Source organism: Mytilus californianus, unplaced genomic scaffold, assembly GCF_021869535.1.
Source record: "Mytilus californianus isolate M0D057914Y unplaced genomic scaffold, xbMytCali1.0.p SCAF_1, whole genome shotgun sequence".
NCBI classification, from domain to species: Eukaryota; Metazoa; Mollusca; class Bivalvia; order Mytilida; family Mytilidae; genus Mytilus; species Mytilus californianus.
In genome coordinates this window covers 14,205,517-14,228,618 of record NW_026262581.1, presented here as the reverse complement: position 1 = coordinate 14,228,618, position 23,102 = coordinate 14,205,517, and the positions used below count along the sequence as shown (strand labels likewise).

At 32.0% G+C, this 23,102-nt stretch overlaps 1 protein-coding gene across 3 annotated transcripts in view; it reads right to left on the bottom strand.

The window, feature by feature from the left end:
* LOC127706629 (pleckstrin homology domain-containing family G member 7-like) overlaps nt 1-23,102 on the bottom strand; it is a 150,787-nt gene that overhangs the window by 5,963 nt on the left and 121,722 nt on the right. For all 3 annotated transcript variants that reach the window (XM_052211320.1, XM_052211392.1, XM_052211467.1), the window contains 8 exons: nt 20,574-20,740; nt 14,842-14,882; nt 13,753-13,851; nt 11,673-11,828; nt 10,218-10,313; nt 9,388-9,489; nt 1,780-1,896; nt 735-909 (listed from right to left, as the gene is read on the bottom strand). In XM_052211320.1, the coding sequence (XP_052067280.1) occupies nt 735-909; nt 1,780-1,896; nt 9,388-9,489; nt 10,218-10,313; nt 11,673-11,828; nt 13,753-13,851; nt 14,842-14,882; nt 20,574-20,740 (953 nt within the window). The remainder of the gene's footprint in view (nt 1-734; nt 910-1,779; nt 1,897-9,387; nt 9,490-10,217; nt 10,314-11,672; nt 11,829-13,752; nt 13,852-14,841; nt 14,883-20,573; nt 20,741-23,102) is intronic.

The following is a 23,102-nucleotide window of genomic DNA, read 5'->3' as shown; positions in this document are numbered from 1 at the left end:
TAAATTCCATTATATTGACAACAATGTGTGAACAAAACAAACAGACCTACTAGGGTAAAAATCTAAAAAATTGTCAGAGCGTAGGTTTGCTCAATCTTATACATTTGATATATGATTGATTCATTACTGTTGTTTTCTATTTATAAATAGTATATAACTTTCAATCATTTTTTCTTCTATATTCCTGCGTTAAAGTTTTAACAATTCATCTATGTTGTAATATTTTAATCAATAAATATCCTGTAGAGCTTTTGCAGTAGATAAAGTAATTAAAAATTAAGCTCTTGCAGAAAAAAAATACTGATTTGTGTATTCGTGATTATTATATTTTAATGCGTATATATATATATATATATGTTCTTTTATCAGTATCGCTCTGTCCTTCCGGTAAAACAAAAATTCAATGCCTTTATCCAAACTGACCTTTTATCTTTCTTCGATTTAAGCTGAAAACATTTACATGTATCAACTGCCACTTTTTAAGTAAAAGACAAGAGACAGAAACACAAGAAAAGAAATTATATTTTCTCTGGACAAAATAAAATAAAAAGTTATTTCTTTTTTCATTGTTTTATAATTATATTAATTCGATTTATACGTTATATTTTAAGTAACATTTATTTATATTTATTAGATAAAATTTATCTTCCTACCTTAGATAAGATTCTTTTATATGTCTTGGCAAATGCGCGATAATGAAAGAAAAACAAAATTCCTTCTGTCATGTAACTTACGTAATGAGGAACCCATTTTATCAATCGTATCTGCTAACATTGTAACTTCATCTTCATTCTCTGTATACTTCCGAATGTTTGCCAATAACAGGGGGAACTTGGTTACATGTTGCATTGGCGCCACTAAAAGATCAGCAAGTTGTAATCGTTTACAGCGCGGGTCTTGCTCGCACCACTGAAAGACATATTGTTCACAAGTGTTTAAAACGATAACATTTGAAATAAAGTGATATAGGTCGGGTGCACCAGATACACGAATCTCAACTAATACTTAGAAATAGCCAAAATATAAAAGGCAACAGTAGTGAACACTTGTTCAACCCCGTAAATCTATTCAATTATATGTATACTTCAATTGGTACCGTTTATATCATTATTACAATTGGGTCGATACCTCTGCTGGTGGACTGTTAGTCCCTAAGAGAATCACAAGCACATGACAATACTGATATTGTGTTACCGAAATTAACTGTTTTAAAAGAATTGGAAATTATTTTTCATTAAGGAATATATCTCCCTTAGCAAGGCTCTGAATCCTTGACCGGCTTTGGCTATACTTTTTGTCCTTTTTTGGTTTTATCAGCATTTCAATTTATAATACGATTTTGATTTTTAAATATTTTTGCCTCGAGCATCACTGCGGAGACATTTATTGTCATTTGGTGGTGTCAAGGTTACTATCGGAAGAAAAAATCTCAGAGAATTCTTTGATTTTCAACAATAAAATAAAACAATCTTTGAATGTACAATTTTACAGAAGAGTTCTGAGGACATAACCTGCTATTTTTTTAATACCGAAAATAACACATTTGAACACCTGATATGAAAGATATGCAATTTTAAAAATAAGGATTCCATCTAAAGTACTCTGCTTTGTATATGCTTAGGAATGAAGACAAAATATGTGTATTGGTAATTTGATTTAAACCTATTTTATAGCTATTCATCTGAACACAACAAATATTTCATATAATTCACTATAACTCTGGGACCACGTATGGCAAATTATGTATATGCTTGAATTAATAATACGAATAAAATTTACCTTCTCAAATTCTGCAAAATCATCACGACACCTGAGTTTATCTATATACGTGAGAGCGTTTGTATAATTAAGGCAGTAAGTGTGGTACACTCCACCGTCTTTTGAATGTGTTATGAACTGAAATAAAAAGTAAACATGTCTGGTAATTAGACGCTAAATAAACCTAAAACATCACTTTTTCACCTGACTTTAAATTAATTGACATTTTTCCTAAGAGCTAATGCGGTTCTTCTTGTTCTTATTTGTTTGACACGTCTTGAGCGTTCCTTATGTATGTAAATTCAGAAAAGCGCTTCGGACTCCCAAAAATCCTTTAGTTTTATCTTAATCTTCATGTTGATACTTTTGAGTTTTTATAGTTAAGTAAAGAGAGGCAAATAAAATACCAAAGGCACATTCAAACTCATAAGTTGAAAATAAACTGACAACGCCATGGCCAGGTGCCCTGGAAGGGTAAGCACATCCTGCTCGACTTGTGGCACCCTTCATGTTGATCATGTAAGGACAAATCCGGTGATAAGTCTTATTTCGGTAGGTCACATTCGGGGGAAAGGGAAAGGGATTGTAGTTACGACAATAAGAACATATCCGTCGGAGACATATACCTGGTATGCAGGCGCTACTGGAATGTTGCTACAAAGAAATGGAAAGTTCACAATTGGGAAGCTGGAATCATCTCTTTTGTCGTGGAGTTTTGTTTTCAACCGACCCTCATTGTCAATTTCTAGATGTAAGTCAAGATATGAGGCAGACTTAACTGTATCTGATGATCCTTTATTCTAAGTTCGATGGGATAGATGTTTTCAACATAGTCACCAAGTTTTTAATTATTTAGAGAGAGAAACACTGAATTATTTAGTGAGAGAAAATATCATCTTTATAGCGGAAAGTGAAGTTAAATGATACTGCTAATTTCTTTTTTTTTTTCTTTCTAAGAATTTCCTGTATAAAGTCGGTCTCATATGAATAAAGAAACAAGTCGACAAGAAGAGGAATTATAGTTGGTTTCCATGGGAATGCCGTGTTTGCTGAAAAAGACGTCCTCCAAACGTAACAAATATGTTGTCAATCAAGAATTCAAGCATCCTGATAATGTCAGTTTCAGAGAATATTTTGTTTGAATCAGTGTGATTTTTATAAAGTACGATTTGTCCCTCTCTAAGATAAGATACTTGTATCTACGTTGGCCGTTCTTGTTTTATGAAAAAAAAATCAAGACCAACTAATTCAATTCGTCTTTCAGTTTGGAATGAGGAATACTTGTGTAAAATGGTGTAGAGAAGTCAAATGTTTAAATACTATTGCAAAATGAAAGAGTCTTAGATTGTATGTACTCTAAAAGATCTTTGGAATGTTTTAGTATCCACATCTGATTAACGCCACCTCTAGAATAGGTAGTTTCACAATAACTTAGAAGCCCGGCTTTGACTGCTGATAAAATTGTTGTTAATAATGTAAAAAGAGGTTTCGTTGAGCACTTGGAAGACCAAGCAATTTAAAAGACATATTTATGTGGATTTACTCTAAAACAGATAGATGCAAGGGATGTTAATTTCAGTATTACTGAAAATTTTTACACATATAACTTAATACAGTTTAATTATGAAATATTATATTTATACCTGTGAAATTCAGGTGAAAAATGGTACTGAATATCTTAAATACGGTATACGAATAGAGCAACAAACGATTAATCATTTATCACCTGCACAAAAAGAATATATAATAAATGGTTGCCATTAGAAACTGTCCTATGTGATTAAATACTGCATAACTGGTATAAAGATTATATTCGTCATGTTGTGTATTAGCTACTTTGAGTTGATAGAATAGAATAGACTTCAAGTTAATATCTATAAAGCTATCCTTCAAATTGTATACATGTAGTCAAGCTTAAAGTCTGTATCAATCTTTTTGTCAAAATAAAAAAAAAACTATAAGTCGTATACTGCAGTTTTGATAGATGTTGGCAATTTCAGTTTTAATACAAAAAATGAAAGAGATGATCATTATTAAACAAAACATAAACTATGCAAAATTTTTTTGCCTTTAGTATGCAAATTATGTGTTATTAGTTCAGTCAAATTCTTCGATACAACATTTTAGAAGTAAACATGTCAATAATGCACCCAAATCGTCTTTAACAACCAAACACAGCGAACAACAAAAATGGTATTCAAAGGAAAAATATATAATTGTTGAAAATAATTTAAGGTTTACCATTTAAACTCTTCAAAATTAAAAAATCCCAAGGGTGACAGGGGAATAGAAGTATGGTCACCATTGGTCTTCCTCCGACCGGCGGTAAAACCCTCGCCAAAGTGGGGTATCCGTTTGGTACAAATTTGCAGCCACGTCCGGTCAGAATGGGGACTTTAAATCCGATGCTCGTGTAAAGAGAGTGCCACACTCTTTGCACGTTAAGAACCCTTGCAACAACTCTTTGAGGGGTCCGTAGGTGACCTGTTGCAAGGCTAAATTACTGCTCACTTATGATACCCCCGCCCCGCTAAAAGTATAAGGTAAACAGGAAGTTGTTGAGTGATGAATCTGAAAACGCATCACATGGTATAGCTGACTTATATAAACCCTGATACCCAATTTCAGAAATTCCTTGTATTGTAGTTCCTGAGTAAATGTGACGAAAATTTTCAACTTGGCTATCATGTGTAAAATGATACAAGTGTTCGGTAAACAGGAAGTTGTTGAGTGATGAATCTAAAAACGCATCACAAGGTATAGCTGACTCATATCAACCCTGAAACTAAATTTCAGAAATCCTTGTAATGTAGTTCCTGAGAAAGATGCGACGAAAAATATTCATGGGACGGAAGGACGGACTGACAGAATGACGGATGGACGGACAGACAGAGGTAAAACAAATTACCCCCACTTTTTTTAAAGCGGGGGTATAAAAAATATTTTTAAGAATTATGTTTCCAATTCTATATTGATGCAACTGGAGGGGATGATCTCTCTACAAGAATATCACAAGCTCAGTAGTCAGCATTTCTAGGTTATATGAATTATCATTGATATGCTCATAATTATAAATTAACTGTCAACAAAACTTTGAATTTGTTTAAATACTTAAATTTTCCACACCGAGGATTAGATTATCTTTGCTGTATTTGAGTCTTTTGTAGACGATACGCGCGTCTGGAGAAAAACATTTTAATCATGATGAGTTTATTCAATAGACAATCATAGTGTTTGCTTTACTTTTGTTTAAACTTAAGAAAAAGAGATTTATTCAAAGTGTTACCCTATCAAAATAATGAGAGAATAGTTTTAAAATGTTTAGACTTTCATCGTTCCGTTTGACATTTTATTTCATTGTAGTTGTATGATCAACATAAATACCTAATAAAGTTCCATGTCAAAATTCATCATTTATACAGATCTTTCATACTTCAATAATTGTAAAATACAAGATTGTAACTGCTAAATGACAATCAATTCAGTTGAACATCTAAATTAAGTGTAATAAGGGAAGACACAGCTACTATTGCTTTGCTAAAATTACGTCTTCTTCTTTATCGATTGCAGTCGCTATGACAAGATGAATATTATTTTACAAAACCATACAATACTAATTCTAATTCTTTTATACCAATCTGACAACTTAATGAAGAAAAAATATCCTCGTTCGAGGATAGTAAGAGTTTCTGTTGTGTTTTCAATCACTATAGAAACGCAATATGTCACAACATAATATATTGAGGTCAACAAATGAATGAAGTAGAAACACACCGACAAAACAACGGTTTATGATGTAGATCAATCTGACACTTTGAGGAATTGAAATATGTGTATATGGTTATGGTTTATAACCACAGAGTTATGAAAGAGTGTCATTTTAATATTTTGTACTATACAAAAAAAAGATTATTACGCAGTTATGTACGAACATTGTTTCTCGAAATATATCTTATTGCGTTCGAAACATTATTCAATATAATTAGAACAACTATTAAGTACAAGCATTTAACACTTTTTCTATGAAAACGCCTCAATTATCAACAAATTTGTAATTTGGATTTGTTAAAAAAAAAAATCACTTAGATTACATTTATGTCCATTACTGAAACTCTAGACGAATTTTATTAATGTATTTCGTATATTCATAAATTAAGTTTGTATCACTGGTAACCGAGATGTAAACTATCATTAAGTTACAAATGAAATAAAAAAAAGAGGTAGTTATGATGTGTATTGACCTTCAGCATTCGTTCTTACTGAAAGTAAAATGATACTAAGAGTACATTCGAAAGTTTAGGTCAAGAGACCAAAAAATTGGAAAAACGGTAACACCAAACTGGAGGTACTGCAAGAATAGCTCACTTAATTATACACCCGCCACTTGGAAAGTCAAGATTTTGAAGTAGTAAATTATAATGATAATTAGTATAAATTATGAGTAGGGACTCAAGAAGAGATACATATGTGTACAGTAGTCAGATAGCGATAAGATATGACGATGCCCCGGTTATCATAGAGTTAAACCCAAACAATATTCTGAACGTACGGACGAATGAGCCTGCGGACTAAATGACGGACGAACGGACAGACAGGCTCTCCATTGGCTATATATCATCCACTTTAAAAAGGTGGGAGGTATCAAATTCTACAAAGCACTACATAAAAACCTAAAGATTTAGCAACACACATACACCACAAAGAGGTCATTGGGTGCACTGTCAATGTAAACCACTGCTTACATGACACTAACGTATTGCTCATGAGAAGTAGCGATTCGGTGGTAAGTTATGAAGAACGAAGTGATGACAGGAATTCTGGCTACTACAAATGCATCATGCATGTGATCATTTGTCACAGATAATCCGTAACAATCAAGTTATGATAGCTTCCATAAATTATCGAAACGATGGTTTTCATCTGTACCAATAGCAACCAACCATGAAAGCAGTTATCCTGTGTCTAGAAAATTCTCCCCCAAAAAAGCTCTAGGATATTATATTAACTTGTACATATTAAAGAAGTTTGAAGTAAAGATTTGATGTCAACCAACCCTGCCTTGCAATATCTAGGTGTTAGTTAAAGTGAAGCAGGCGGACTGTATCTTTTATCGTTTTTATTTCACGTTCAGTGAAACGAGATTATGAACAACTTTTATAAGAAATAATTGTATCCATCGAAGAGTGTGAATAGTAGAGAAAAAACTTTTTTTTTCCTCTGTTTATTCATTTATTAACATTATATTTTCATTCCATTGACTTAAGATTGTATTATATATCAGTTATTTAGTGGGGTCAACATCAATGAGACATGAATCCGTCCAACAACACAAAACACTAATATAACATCTCTCATTTGAAACTTTTAAAACTCTATCAACAACCTAGCATAAGGTACTCACTAACAAGAACTTATGTAAATACCACTTCAAACTGTTGACGTTTACGCTCAAATTCACAATTGGCCAATAAAGGTAGATTTTGCTACTCTTCATCTAAAGTCAGATCTGAAGAGGTATGCCGAATGCTCAAATGCCCTCAATATATTATGTGTTAAACTCATTTTGAAACTATATGTATTATCATATATATATACGTACTTCACTGTTTTCATAACAATCGGACACCTTTGTAAGAATGAGTGTATCAATTATAAAAAGGAAACGTTAAATAATGTATAGAGGAAACGTTTGATAAAAACACTGCAATAAGATAAACAAAAGGATACAAGAGTCATAATATGGTGGTATCTGTTTCTTAACAAAATGAAACATATTTAAGAGGAATACAATCTAAATGAATAACGTTATTTTGCAATTACATTAGAAGGTTTCATTTTTGGTTATTGATACGTGTGTTAGGAAAAAGAAATTCCAATGAGATTTATTCTAAATGTTGATTACGTATACATTTTCATCAGTAGTGTTTTATTATTTCACATATCAACGAACAAGTTGCATTATTGTATAATATTCACTTAGGCAATATAACATAATAATCATAATGCTCTCATAAATCACACAAACGGAAATTTGATGAAATTTACATCGATCTTTAGACGATTCCCATTATTGAAAACGTGAGACTTGATCATGCATAGTTACTGTATAATGTAAATATCGTATATGTTGACTGTTTAAGCAACTGTTTGTCTAAATTGTGTCCTAGTTACACTATATTACTATGCATTTCAAATTGCTTGCTATTGTTGATAAAATGTATGATCAAATTAGAACATTCATATGTTTCAAATTGTTTAATTGTTTAAATGGTAAGGACGACAAAATACGTGGAATGATAGTTGTACACTTTTAGTAAAAACTGAGATATATAAACTGACATTATGATTAGAAAAATAAACACACGTAAAAATGTATCTCAAACCCACGCAGAGACTAACATCGAAAAAATAACAGGTTGAAACTGATCCCTATCAATTTTAAAAGCAATGCAGTTGCAAAAGTGGATTTTCCTCTGTTTTGATTAAAGTTGGAATTTTCTTCTTATTTAATATAACATAACATAACCTAAACATTTATTAATCATACGAAATTTGAAACTGTGTCTTGGAGTGTTAGAACCACAGGAAGCTAAATTTCAAAGGTCGGTTTTGAAGCTATACTATCTGTATTGTTAGTTACAGGCATGTAACATGTACCTGCTAAATAGCAAATTCTGATCAAAACAAAATATTCCTTTTATCCGCTTCAAGCATAGAATATATCTGTTAGATTTATAACAAATAAATATGTAATGCACTCAAACATTTTGTTTTTACTAGATCAAACATTTATTGATATTTTCTAATGTACAAGATATATTATCACAGTAAAAAAGTTTGACCCTCGGCTTTGGACTGAATTAATTAATAAGATCTACGCGGACCTACAGTAGTGTAGGGCGTTCTACTGTTTTAACGGGTCTTCAAACCATCAAAGCAACATTCATATTACATGTATTTATGGAGTACGGCTGCCTGGTCTATTCAAACACAGGTATCTTCCATTTTTTACTAATGTCTTAATGCTTTTAAAAAGACAGTTATATGAACGAACACGAAATAAAGTACAGATTAAATAGACATCCATCAATATAACAGATTGCTTGACCTAGTTCCTATAACGAAAAATCTTAAATGAAAAGCTATATAAGGAATACTTAAATTGACTTTAACTACTGCATGCAATACATTTATTGACTTGTCTGTTGCGCTGATCAAATTTCAAAAACCGAAGAAAGTTAATTCCTGTAATTAGCAACCATGCTTTAATATCCTGCATGTTTTTAAACAACAGATAACAAACACGCAAATGAATGTGACAAGCACTTTTGTAAAGATGATATATAAGTAGATGTTATAACATCAAAAGGTATTAACAAAAATAGTGAACTCCACGGTAAAAGGGGGAAGCCATAAAACCTGACAAAATCAGAGGCTAAACTATATTAACAAACGGAACGAAGGGAAAACAACTGTTCCTGACTCGGTACAGGCATTTGCCGAAGCAAATGGTGGGTAATTATACTTTAAATATTAAAATGCTCAAGAGTAACCCTTTTCCTTGTGATATGGATAATAAGTACAGTCTTCATTTTCATGCATTATGTCTCTATATATTTAGATAATTACCCTGTCGAAAGCTTTCAGCAATGCTCGGGTACTTCCAAATCCTGACGAACTCATATCTTTCAATAAAACTGCAATGAAGTCTTTACAGAACGTATAACTCACCTTAAACGAAAATAATATTTTGAATAAATTACGTAATACGCATTTTTTGGGATATGGGACCAAATGTTTTCAAAGATCAAATGTCCTCTTCAACAATTTGTGTGAATTTGAACTTGAACTAGTTAAAAAGTGAAATTTATCATTGGTAAGTGTATAATAGTAATTAAATAAAAGCATCATAATTTCTATTATTTTGCGTTTTTTCTTATAAATGTGTGTTTCGAACTTATAAAAGTATATGAACTTACTCACTCAGATTGTGGTGCATAAAGACACTTAAAAATAACTGCTCTCTTTAATTTCATAACTTGAATATTGAAAACTCTTTGGTTTTAAACAAGTGTAAAAAATTAAAAAAAAAAAGAAATTCATTGTCCATAACTAAATTGAATATTGTTTTTATTGCCTTACTTTGAGCAAGTCCCAACCTGGATACGGTGCCAGATCTATGTATGGTATGTAAGTAGACGATATCATAATACAACTTGTTTTGACTCTATGCATTCGAAAAACAAAAGAATTACATCTATAGCAGATGCTTTTATAAATAGATCAGATATCAATATTTATAAATTTAAGATGTATTTAACATAATGTCTAGATATATGAGCGACTGCTTTATTTCTTTTTTGCAAAATTTCACAACTTTCACAGTTTCATGGGACCAGATAGCAATAACTCCGTCTCTGGCCTTTAAATAGTTTCAGAAATAAATCTTTTAAACTTACATAACATATCTCATCAAGATTTCCAAAAATGTCTTGTGGTTCAGCATACATAAGATGTCCTTCTACTTGGACCTTCTTCAGTGGTTCCATAAAGCACTAAAAAAAATATATCATTATTCCTGAAACATCGTTATCGGTTTTGTCATTACCAAAAACTAAATTATTCAGAGAAAATTAACATTAGACATTTGCTGATATCCGTTTGCGACATAAACAATGTTGACGTATGTGGCTACCAAAATAATATCTGCCCACATAACGCAGTAATAACAGCCATGAATGACAGTATTTGCAAATCAATTGATTCTAATAAAATGATTCATTATAATTAAAATTAATTATTCAAATATACCTGAAATGTCTTTCCCAGCCTCATATCCCGAAAGTGAAAGTAACGTATATACATGTACCACACTACTGACTGTGGAAGACCCTCAACTTCTTCGACGTACGATCATAGAGATTTTTTACCACATTTATTACACGTTTCGTGTTTCGTTTGTACAGAGGTCAAAAGATACCATTTTGAAACTTTCTTATAATGCTTTTTGAGTTAGGTGATACGATAAATTGAGAACAAAAAGGCGAAATAAACTTTGATCTTACAATTTGCAACCTTTCTAAATGACAGGAGTTATTGGTGAAAACCCTATGCCTTTATACCTTACACGAGATATGTTTTCGCAGTCTTAGATCATAAGATATAAGACTAATGGTCCTTTAAGACATTTGCTGATTGAGTCTAGGCCATATCGTGACATCTTGACTGGGTCTGGATAGTGTCTAACTCCAGCACAGCAGGAGACGTTTACCTTGTCGGTCTCGCTCTGTTCCTGCGATTTCGTCGGAGTTTTATCTTGAGTGGCATATTCAAAATGAATTTACGAGATTGAATATCGTTAAAACATTGTTGCCTTTTATTTGTGATTATAAAGAATGACCACATATTTTTTTCAAATCCTTTAGTAAAGATTACTCCTGTTCCAGCAAAATTTCAAAGCTTGATGATCTGAACACAAATTAATATATGTTTTTGTTTTCGTTTACATTTTCTAACACTATCTATTTTGCAAGTACAGGACAATATTATTATCAATTGAAAAGGCAATAAAAAATCTTTGGTTTCTTACATATGGTTTTCGAATTTTAACATTTGTTTATGTTTGTTCTTTTTTTAACAAAGTTAACGCCCGTTATATTTCTTGTAGAATGTATTCGGTCTGAATCTAATAGTACGTGAATGAATGATTTTACACACCACGTCAGACTTAATATGAGCTCAGTTTGCTATTAAAGAAAACATTATTTGGATGATTTTTTGATTCTATGAAAAGTACATTTAAAGAATGACTGCATAACTGATAGTTAAAAGCGGCACAAATCCGTCACAAGATCAGGCATTTGCCTATAACGTTTTCCATAAACCACAAAACATTATCGATAAATCATACATACATGTTTAATCACCATGAGATGGTCTATGAGGAATACACATTCACTTTTAAACAATTCCCAAACGGCTTCCCTTCTTTTCCTTTCTATCCCTATAACTTGTTCGTTGTGGTCTGGTTGCTTATCTGAGCAGGCTATCAGATCTGACCAATGTAAATTCTAAACAGAAACAAAGGTTGCAAAAGCACTGTATTTTATCAGAAAAATAAGCGACAATCATGTCTTCAACAATTCTCCAATTTCATAGACAGCTTCTCAAAAAGATTAATAATTATAATAAATGGGTTTAAAGTAATATGGTTGTGAATGCAAACACACGCCACATCTTTTGATTGTTATCGAAATCAAAATCACTAAATATACTCATCATTGAAACCAGTCTTAACATTTTGTTCTCCAGACGCGCATTTCGTCTACAAAAGACTCATACCACACCTTATTATAGTCTTACGTCAGGAACCTGATGTTCAGTGGTTGTCGTTTGTTGATGTTGTTCATAAGTGTTTCTCGTTTCTCGTTTTATATATAGATTAGACCGTTGGTTTTCCTGTTTGAATGGTTTTACACTAGTCATTTTTTGGTGCCCTTTATAGCTTGCTGTTTGGTGTGAGCCAAGGCTCCGTGTTGAAGGTCGTACTTTGACCTACAATGGTTTACCTATGCAAATTGTGACTTGGATGGAGAGTTGTCTCATTGGCACTCATACCACATCTTCTTATATCTATCATCAATGACGCTCGAATAAAAAAACGTTAAAAAGGCCATGTAAAGTATGAACTGAAGAGCACTGATGACCCAAAATTCCGAAAGGTTTTGCCAAATACAGCTAAGAATTTAAAAACAGGAAAAAAATTTAAAACAGGCAACAAATTAAGTGTATCTAATTAGGAACTCGACATCCTGTTTCATTTGGATACACTTCCTGTTTCAGTAGCCATTCAATTTACTATTTGGCTTCATAAATAAACTATATAATAATAAAAAGGATTAAAACATATCTTCTGTTCTGATAAGTTAATAAGCCTTCAGATATATCCGTATTGATTTGAGAAAAAAAGTGTATGTTCGTGAGACGTTTTAGATTTTATAATTGATATGAAATCTTGACTAAGAATTATCTAAGCTTGAGCGTAATGGAAGCATGATAACTATATCAAACATAATCAAAGATATAAATGTACAATTATGATTTTACACTCTGTAACCCTATTTTTCTTATTTTTTTATGATATTCTTGCGTCCATTCTAATCATGTATCGTAAATATGAAAGCCAATAGATTGAATCCAAACAATGTCAAACATTTTAAACACCATTATCCACTATTCGACAGCTCAATGTAACAATGAAATCAAACATGTACAACGCATATAGTATACAATAAGGGAGAGACGGATCTTAGCACCAGGAAAAAAACTATTGGCAAAGAATCAGCTCAAGTAATAAAGCACTTGCTGAGGAGTAAACAATATAACTTTGATGTGCTAAACTATGCTATTGGTAAAACTTTTTGGGGGTGGGGCTATATAATCTCCATGGAAACGATACTTGCAAATGCCAATAAATTTGCATACCAAATATCATTGACTTAACATTAGCAGTTCATCTTAAACTGATCTAATCACAAACTAATACACGTAAACAAAGCAAAAGTTTCAAAGTCAATAGACTATGACTGAGGGGGCGGGGCCAAATATTCTCCATGGAAATGAGATGTGCTAATGCTTATACAACTGAATACCAATTAACATTGGCCTACCACTAATGGTTCCCCTTGAACTGACCTAATCACAAACTAATACATGTAAACTAAGCAAAAGTTTCAAAGTCAATAGACCATGACTGAGGGGGCAAGGCCAAATAATCTCCATGGAAATGAAATGTGTCAATGCTAATACAACTGCATACCAAATATCATTGACCTACCACTTGTGGTTCACCATAAACTAGACCTAATCAAAATTTAATACATTGTTGACGCCGCCGCCGACGACGACGACGACGACGCCGGAAATAGCATACCTATGTCTCGTTTTTTGACTCCGTCAATACAAGACAAAAATCAACTTTATAACAATACAAACCTTATATGCCAAGAGGTGATTATCTTTAAATTCTGAAGGCTTTAAGACACTCAAGAGATCTTCAAGTTTTGCAATGGCTTCTTTACTTCTTGATCTCATCTGGAAAGGAATTACGGTAATAGCATTAAAGATTAACCTCAGAAATCTATTTAAATATCGGTGACATCTTCATTTTTATCATTGATTTAAAGCAGAACAAATTTATTTTGTCGTTATACTGCCACATGGAAAGGGGAAGTTATGATGAAGCCAATAATAATCCTAGAATTTGAAAATCACAAAGCGCCATAAAAGTATTGCATATAATCTCTCCCTGATCTTCATTACATATCAATCTGTCAGCTTTTAGTAATAGTACTAGTAATAGTGAATTTGAAGTTTGTGTTACATATCTAATGCATACCTTCAAAGGTCTTGCGTTAAAAAAAATCACTGTGGTGTATTAAAACATATATGACATTTTTACCTATTATGCCTGTATGTTTTGTTCACACATTGTTGTCAATTATAATGGAATTTTATGCGACTGTCATACAAGTGAGAGGTTTAGCTAGCTATAAAATCAGGTTTAATCCACCATTTTCTACATAAGGAAATGCCTGTACCAAGTCAGGAATATAACAGTTGTTTTCCATTCGTTTGATATGTTTGAGCTTTTGATTTTGCCATTTGATAAGGGACTTTCCGTTTTGAATTTTCCCTGGAGTTCGGTATCGTTGTTTTTTTACTTTTTATATATACTTTTTTTTAATTTTACTGTGGTGTGTTAAAAATATTCAGAATTTAGATAACTTTTTAACTGGCCAGATTATGCACACAATGCCTTCTTTTGCTCACATTATTGGCACTTGGCAATACTTATTTTGTCAATTAAATAATTCCTGGTTTTAGTGGATCATATACCCAGACATTAAAATGAATATGCTATGGCTTTCTCTAAACATACGCGACAATTACGATACCTTCCTTCCTTATTTTCTGTCTTACATCTCAATATGCTTTGTGTTAAAATTTACTTATCTAAGCAGGAGTCTGATTATTACTTAAATTAGGATTTCAATCTTATTATAAGTTAAAAAATTTACTCACAAGTTTCAGTAAAGAAAAAGACTGTCGCCCTTTCTTGCCATCTAAAACAAAGGAAACAGTTATTAGGTAGAATTATATATTTACTGTAAAAGATCAAGTGCTGAGGCCTGTCTCTCTTTGTTGTAAATCGTGGTACATAATGATTAAACAAAAATAAGCCTGAATTAAAGGTTACAAAATAATATAATGATTTCTAACGATTGTACTTGTACTGTATTCCTGTCACGTAATGTTGTCATTTTAGCGGTATTTTTAACATTGCCATATAAGCGGAAGGTTAGGCTAACAATAAAACAAGGTTCAACCCACAATTTTGTCTAAAAATATCCTGTACCAAGTCAGGAATATGGCAGTTGTTATCAAATAGTCCGTTTCTATGTATGTTGCCGTTTGTTTTTGTAGCAGTTCAGTGTTTCTGTTGTTCCGTTGTTTTCCTCTTATAGTTGATGTGTTTCCCTCGGTTTTGTTTGTGACTCGGAATTTGTTTAAGTTAAATCGATTTATGACTATTGAACAGCGATATACTACTGTTGCCTTTATTTATTAACCAACAAAGAATGGTTCTAAAGAGGAATGCATACTATTATTAAAGAAGATAATATGTTTTGTCTTTGAAAATCGGGGTAAGATATTTTACACCACCAAGCAGAACAAACATGTTAGTAACAGTTTACTATATATTCAACGAACACAAATGTTGGACGAAATTACGCCGCACGGATTACTTTAGTTATACAAAAATACAAGGGAACATCATTTTTTAGAGCAAAAATCTTTTTTTAACATGTGTTTTTTTATTATTTAGAAAGAAAAATAATAGTGTTCAGAAGTATGAAGGATTTTTATTCTACCCAGCAGCATGCTTGACACTATTTTCTCTTTCTTATCGTTCATAATGGAGGATGATGCAGTGATAATTTAATGTAACGATATTATGTATATCCTTAAGTTTTCACGACAATCAAATGTTTTCAGTATTGATCCTCAAGGAATATTTGTGGTATTTTAAGCATTTATATTATTGGAAAAGATAAACTGTAGATAAAACGACCTTCAAGTTTTGATAGGATTATTTATTACGTATACAGGCATTGTTTACGGGAACATCACATTTCCATAATATTCTTTTAAAAGGGTTGTTTAGAGACACTTTTAGTACTGTTAAGTAGTTATTTCAGAGCGTGTCGTGTGCAATGAGATAGGTATTATACTTTATATTACACATGAAACATGACAATATAATTTGTAGGTTATTTTTTTTTTCAATCGTGAAGAGTCTTTCATCTAACAAGTGTACACGGCATCATCCATAAGTTCAGAAAGTATCGAGAGATTTTTATTACTGCGAATAATACGACTGTACGAGTTTCACAATTAAAAGAACTCGAATTCTGTATTGGAAACATATATTTTTAAGAAGATTTTCCTGAAATAAATATAAATAATCTCGCATTTTTGTCCATTCTTCAAAAACTATAATAATAAATGCACGCAATAATTTCCGAATTTACAGTAATCCCAGCCGTACACTTAAGACGCACCAGGTCACACTTCTTTTGGGGTTCGTGCCATTTCTCAGTTTTTGTTTGTTACCTTGATTTTCCTTCTATTTGATTTATGACATTTGAACATCAGCTAATTACGGTTGCCTGAATTATTTAAAAGTGTTGATGAAAATTTTGAAACGACCATAATTGTATTTTATTAAAAATAACCTTAACTTCTTAGGAAGAAAGAATAAAAAAAATAGCAGTATACTTTAATTTCACTTTCCGCTATATATATATAGATGCTGTTCTCTCACTAAATACATGTAATTCAAAATTTGGTGAATATTTTGAACGCATCTATCCCATCGAACTTGAGATTAAGTATACAACAAATACAGTTAAGTCTGTCGCATATCTTGACTTACATCTAGAAATTGACAATGATGGTCGATTGAAAACAAAACTTTACGCCTGCATACAGAGTATATATCTCCCAGTTGAAACGATATTCCAGGGCTTGTATTTCCTATCATGATTCCTTGATAGAGGGTTTGCTGCTCATAAGGAAGCTATTAAACCAAGAGTTCCAAGTGTTGAAGTTGAAATCGTCCCTTCGTAAATTTTACGGACGCCATCACGAGTTGATTAATCGTTACGGAATATCCGTTTCACAGATGACAACGGATATGTTCCAAATGTCGTAACTACAATCCCGTTCCCTTTTTCCCCCGAATGTGACCTTATTAGACTTATCACAGGGTTTGTACTAACATGAACAACACGATGGGTGCCACATGTGGAGCAGGATCTGCTTACCCTTCCGGAGCACCTGAGATCACACCCAGTTTTTGGTGGGGTTCGTGTTGCTCAGTCTTCGGTTTCCTATGTTGTGTTTTGTGTACTGTTGTTTGTCTGTTTGTCTTTTTTTTAGCCATGGCGTTGTCAGTTTATTTTCGACTTATGAGTTTGAACGTCCCTTTAGTATCTTTCAATTTCATTATTTTTATGCAAATGGTATGGAAAGGATTAATTGTAATTTCACTTACGTGGTTAAAGTAAAAGCAAACTAGAAAGACATATCTTATGGTGTACAATTTATTAAGTATGCATTATGGAACATTTGTTACATTTATTACCCGACAAAAACATTTTGATAATTTGATTGACCCATATTGTTTCATACTTCCATGAAGAAATATTATTCCTAATCCAATAATCATTGTCACAGGACACGTTAAATTTATCACGTGGCGTTTGATAGTGTGATTTAATATATAGAATTTTATTTAGAAAATTGTTCGTAGATATATATCGCTATATCAAATGATTCATACAGAAGCATATCAAATGATTCATATAGAAGTGGAATGTGAATTGGTATACAATCTTGATTTTGTATTCTCCAGGGTTTCAGTATCGTTTTTGAGTATTCGATTTCCCTACTGCTGGCTATGCATGTTGCAATTGAATTGTTTGTCGAACGCGCTACATTTGGCTAATGAGTACTGATGAATGGAGTTTAAAAAGCATTCAACCTCATATAACAGATATTTACCTTCCCAAAAATCTTTTATTGATATTTTCTAAACACATTTGTGCATAATTTCTTTAAAAATTCATCGTTCTCTGATAAAAAATAACTACGTAAACAACAACAACGGGAAATTAATATTTTGGTATTCACAATTATCTTATTCTGTAAAGGATATTCCAAGGGAGAATGTACTTTACTGAAACTGATACTGAAACTCTTCTACCATTTTCCATGAAATCATTCTGTTTGGTACGAGTCGTTAGAATGTGCCATCAGAATTGAACATGTTACAGCTAATCCAGTTTTAATGGGTTATTAAAAGCTCTCATTTCTTGCTCGGCTTTGGCTTTACTTTTATCTTTTTGGTTTTATCGGTTCTAACATTTTTTAATAAATGTTGGGATTTTCAAATATTTTGGCCTCGAGCATCACTGAAGTGACAATTATTGTCGAATTCACATCTGGTGTAGTAAAATTTATACCGTTAATTCTATGAATGTCTTATCTGGCAGGTTTCATGTAAAAAGTGGCGAATAGGCTGTTTCACCGAATACTTTTCGACTTAACGTCGTCAAAACACTCATGGCAAATAATTTGGAAAGCTAAAGAGAAAAATACATATGAGGTATATGTTTTTAAAAGCCAAAAATAGTCATGACGTTTATTTTAAAAATTCCAACAGTATTTGCATAGCGTTTATGATGAACAATATATCATTAAAAAATTTCAAAGTAGTCACTGATTTGTGTTTTTAAAATCTAAGTATTTTAAGTATAATATAACGCTTCAGTAAAATAAGTAATCACTTTTCTTTGTATGAATTGTTGTCCTTTTTCGTAGATTGCGCATCTTTCTAATGCATTTTTTTTTCTTTTTTGAAAGACTAAGTTTGTCAATAATCGTAAACGTACTTGGCATGTCAAATATCAAGCTCAAACGTTCATTACCAAAACACATAAATCCGTAAATACGTTAATCAGAACAGATGAAGTATCTTAGTAGAAAAAATAAATATGAAACGGAACCTTTAAAGTGTAAAGAAATTCCACTTTATTGATTAAATCTGTCAGATATGTCTAGAGTGGTGACACTTTTCCTTTTTCTATTTTAGTATAGACGACAAGAAAATATTAAGAGAATAACTTTTTTCTCAGTAAACCCTAAGAAAATATATTTAACATTTTCTTAGGAACACTTCAGATTCTTAAAAGAACACTGTTGATGTTTGAAAGTAAACATTTAAGGATTACATTTTAATTTGATGTCTCTTTGGAAATAGTAGTCAATAAACATGTACATATAATAATACTTAGCATTGGTGTAAGTAATAAATGTGGTTTGTTTGTTTGTCATTCTCAGTCTGTGGCCTGGTTTTTCGAAAGAATTAAAAGACCAGTCCAAAGATATATCCTTGGACAGATTTTAGAATTATCATAGGAACATCCTAGGTTACATTTTAGACTGTAAATCAAAGTTGTCTTAAGATGTCTTAATCATTTCATGGCTGTATAACTCATAATAAAGGCATATTCTAACCACAACAGAATTCTTTTATCAAACTAAATTCATTCAATATTGTATTCTAAAAATCCGAAATTGTTGACATTTCTTTGATCTTAGGGGCAATTTAACCAACATTCATTATACCTCCTTTCAAGCCGCTGCATGAATATCAGTTATACATGTAAGCATTACACGATAATGTATATTTCATAACTTGACGTTGACAGTATAAAATATAATTTTGAATACAATACATTGTTAAATTACACCTTGAAGAGAGGCGAAGGATTACAAAGGGACATTCAAATTCATAAGTCGAAAATAAACAGACAAATTCATGGCTAAAAAGGAAACAGACAAACAACAGTTCACAAAACACAACATAGAAAACCAATGACTGTGGGTGATCTCAGATGTTCCGGAAGGGTAAGCAGATCCTGTTCCACAAGTGGCACCCGTCGTGTTGTTCATGTTAGTACAAACCCGATGATAAGTCTAATTCGGTTGGTATCAAATTGATATTTTATCGATACAATTTAAAAGGAAAACATTTCGGGGCAATTTATAGCTGACTATGCTGTATAGGTTTTGCTCATTGTTGAAGGACGTACGGTGACCTATGGTTGTTAACTTCTATGTCATTTTGTCTCTGGTGGAGAGTTGTCTCATTGGCAATTTTACCACATCTTCTTATATTTATATGATCATCTTCAGACTATCTTAAAACTTGAACTTTAGTGACCTTACTTTACGGTTAATTTTACGATTTATTTTAACTTAAATAGTTTTCAAAAACATCACTAGGGACTATGATACGTCTTAAGATCATCTTAGGACATGCATTAAACGTTAGATACTTTCGTAAACCAGGCCCCAATTATTTTTTTTTCATTTTCAAGAGTAAGCTGAATAATTATATTTTGGAAAACTGGAATGAACACACACAATAAGAAATTTATAGATTCAAACACTACAGATCATCAGGGTACCTGTACCTCTTCAACCAGGACATTATCTTTGGCTCAAATTTCAAAACAAATTCATTATCATAATAGTCTGAAAATGTCAATTGCCAAATCCATGTCTCCCAGGGTACTAGCTAACAATCCTTTAGTATTTATTGCAAAAATCTTGATTTCAAATAAATTGAAAATATAATGTGAATAATGCGAATACTTTTATCTGACAGTGCAAATTTTACTCACCATCGCTGATACTTTGACTAGAACCGTTCCGTAAGGTATTGAAATCAGCTACTGTATTGCGCTTGAGTAATCGTTTATGGTGTTCCTGAACTAAAAGATCACCGGGGTAGATGTTCATTGCCAACTCGACTGAACTTCGCCTTCTCCGCAAGCGTGATGTCAGGTTACTGAAACGTAAGCATATTTTTTTATTAATCAAATGCATATGATTTATAAGAACAGTTAACGCCATATTGCTTTTACAATTGTTCAAAACAAGTCGACTGAAAAGGTTATCTGAATAAACCTCAAGGAAATGACAAGTTTTAACTGGTCATAGTAATGACCACTTCTTGCTGTAATTTGTTTGCAAGTCATCGATCACTATATACAGATGATATATTGTTTCCTGTTTTTGCAAGGATATCATTATGATCCCTTCTGCCGCCTGATGCTCTTATTATATAATACATTTCATATTTAGAACTAAAGTAAACTGCATTTTTCCTTTTACATATTTTTATGTATATGTATACAGGTACATGACGTTCATAAAAAATCTGAGATAGTTGATGTGTAAAATTTATGGTTTTCTCCGCATCTTTTTTTTAGTTGTTGTGTTCTTGTAATGAAACGTATACAAATAAGCTTGTTTGGAAATACATAATACTGACAGCCAGTGTACTACACATTTCAGTTACTCTTTGTAAAGTTCATCTCATTGAAAGTTTTGCAGACGTTTTCATTACTTAGTTATCACTTAGAGAAAATCTTTGTAATGATATATATGTTCGTATGTCATAGCAATAGTCGCGCTTTTCGTTTATGACCGTCACCAGATGTTCACCTTTTTCTTGATCAACAAAACGAGCGAGACTTGTGGATACGAATGTGTTTATATTTCGGTGCACCAATTATAGATTTTGCTCATTACTTCTGGTGATTTTTTTCACTCAATTAATGGTTTCTGTGTTGTGTTTTGTTGACTTTTAAGTCTTTAGTCATAAATGTTTGTCCATACTATTGTCTGCTTTTATTCAATATGGGACTTAAAATATAAAAAATTGTATATCAAAATTAAGAACTATTAATTATAATGGCAAAAGGAAGTTTCAGAGAATTGGCGTGGTAGTGTTAATTATTTTCATATTAAATACAAACATTACACATCTAAAATATGCAGATTGATGCAGAAATAAAGTATTATAAAAGAGAGGCGAAGGATACCAAAAGAACATTCAAACTCATAAATCGAAAATAAACTGACAGCGCCATGGCTACAAAAGTAAAAGACAATCAGACAAACAACAGTACACAAAACGAAACATAGAAAACCAAAGACTGAGCAACACGAACCCCACCAAAAACTGGGGGTGGTCTCAGGTGCTTAATATTTGCATTTCAAGGACGTTCCAATGCACATGTACATGTCCACTGATTTTGTCTTCTGTCCTATTTTCTTTTTTTGCCTTTAGATTTAGTAAGGGTTAAAGGTTTGTCTTACATTTCGACATGAAGAATTCTTTGTACTAGTATTTGACCAACCTCAGCGATCTGACAGACCTAATTTGTAAACTGTCATATTTATTTTGTGGCTGAAGAGAAAACGTCTACTGCAGTGAATGATAATTTAATAATTATTTGCTATTATGTCGTCGTTTCCTAGCCAATTTAGATACCGAATTAAAAGTAGATCGCCTAAAACGTCAAAGTCATTGACTTTCAGACGCAGTTAAAAAATGAAGGCAGGTGGAATTTGTAACAATAATGCTGAGTCTTAATAGTTTGAAGGCATGACACCTTAAATATGACGATGCTTTATAAATAACTTTTTTTGTAGAAATGTTTTACACTTATATCGAACACAGAGTAAAATATTTCTAGGAAGTTTACTTCTTCCTGTTTACAGATCATATTACAGGGATTGCAGTAAAACACCGTGGTTTCGGAGTCAAATTAAACTTCGTTCGTAGCAATAACTTTTAGTCAAAGGCTCAAATAAAAGGGACACACAATTAATGGATTTTTGTTAAATTGAAGGATGAAAGGTACTTGTTATCCAGATTTAAGTATATAATCGATAATAAAATACAGATCTAACTTTACAAAAAATGCGTTCCTTTTGATTTGTTTAGGCAAAGTAATTCGTACAATAGTAAGAAATGTTCTCAACTAAGACGTATACATGTTTAAATGGAGGTTAAATTGTATTTAAAGGTAATTAAAAATAAGGAGGTCTTACAAAACATGGCAAAGTCCCTCATCAATTGGAAAATTTCATAAAAAGGTTTCTGAAAAATCCTTCACTGATAGACTCGATAACAAAAGTTTGGAAAGCCAACAATATAAAACATTTGACAGCATATAAACAAAAACGGCAAACAAACAGAACAGCAAATACTTCCAAAGTTAATTTTGCCTGAGGCAGCTCCGTCCTTAGTTTTTGAACAAAAGTACAAAATTTACTAAATAGCTATCTACAAACAAATGTATCATTTAAATTATACCAGGACTTTACTATTCGTTACTTGGTGGAGGTTAAAGAAACAT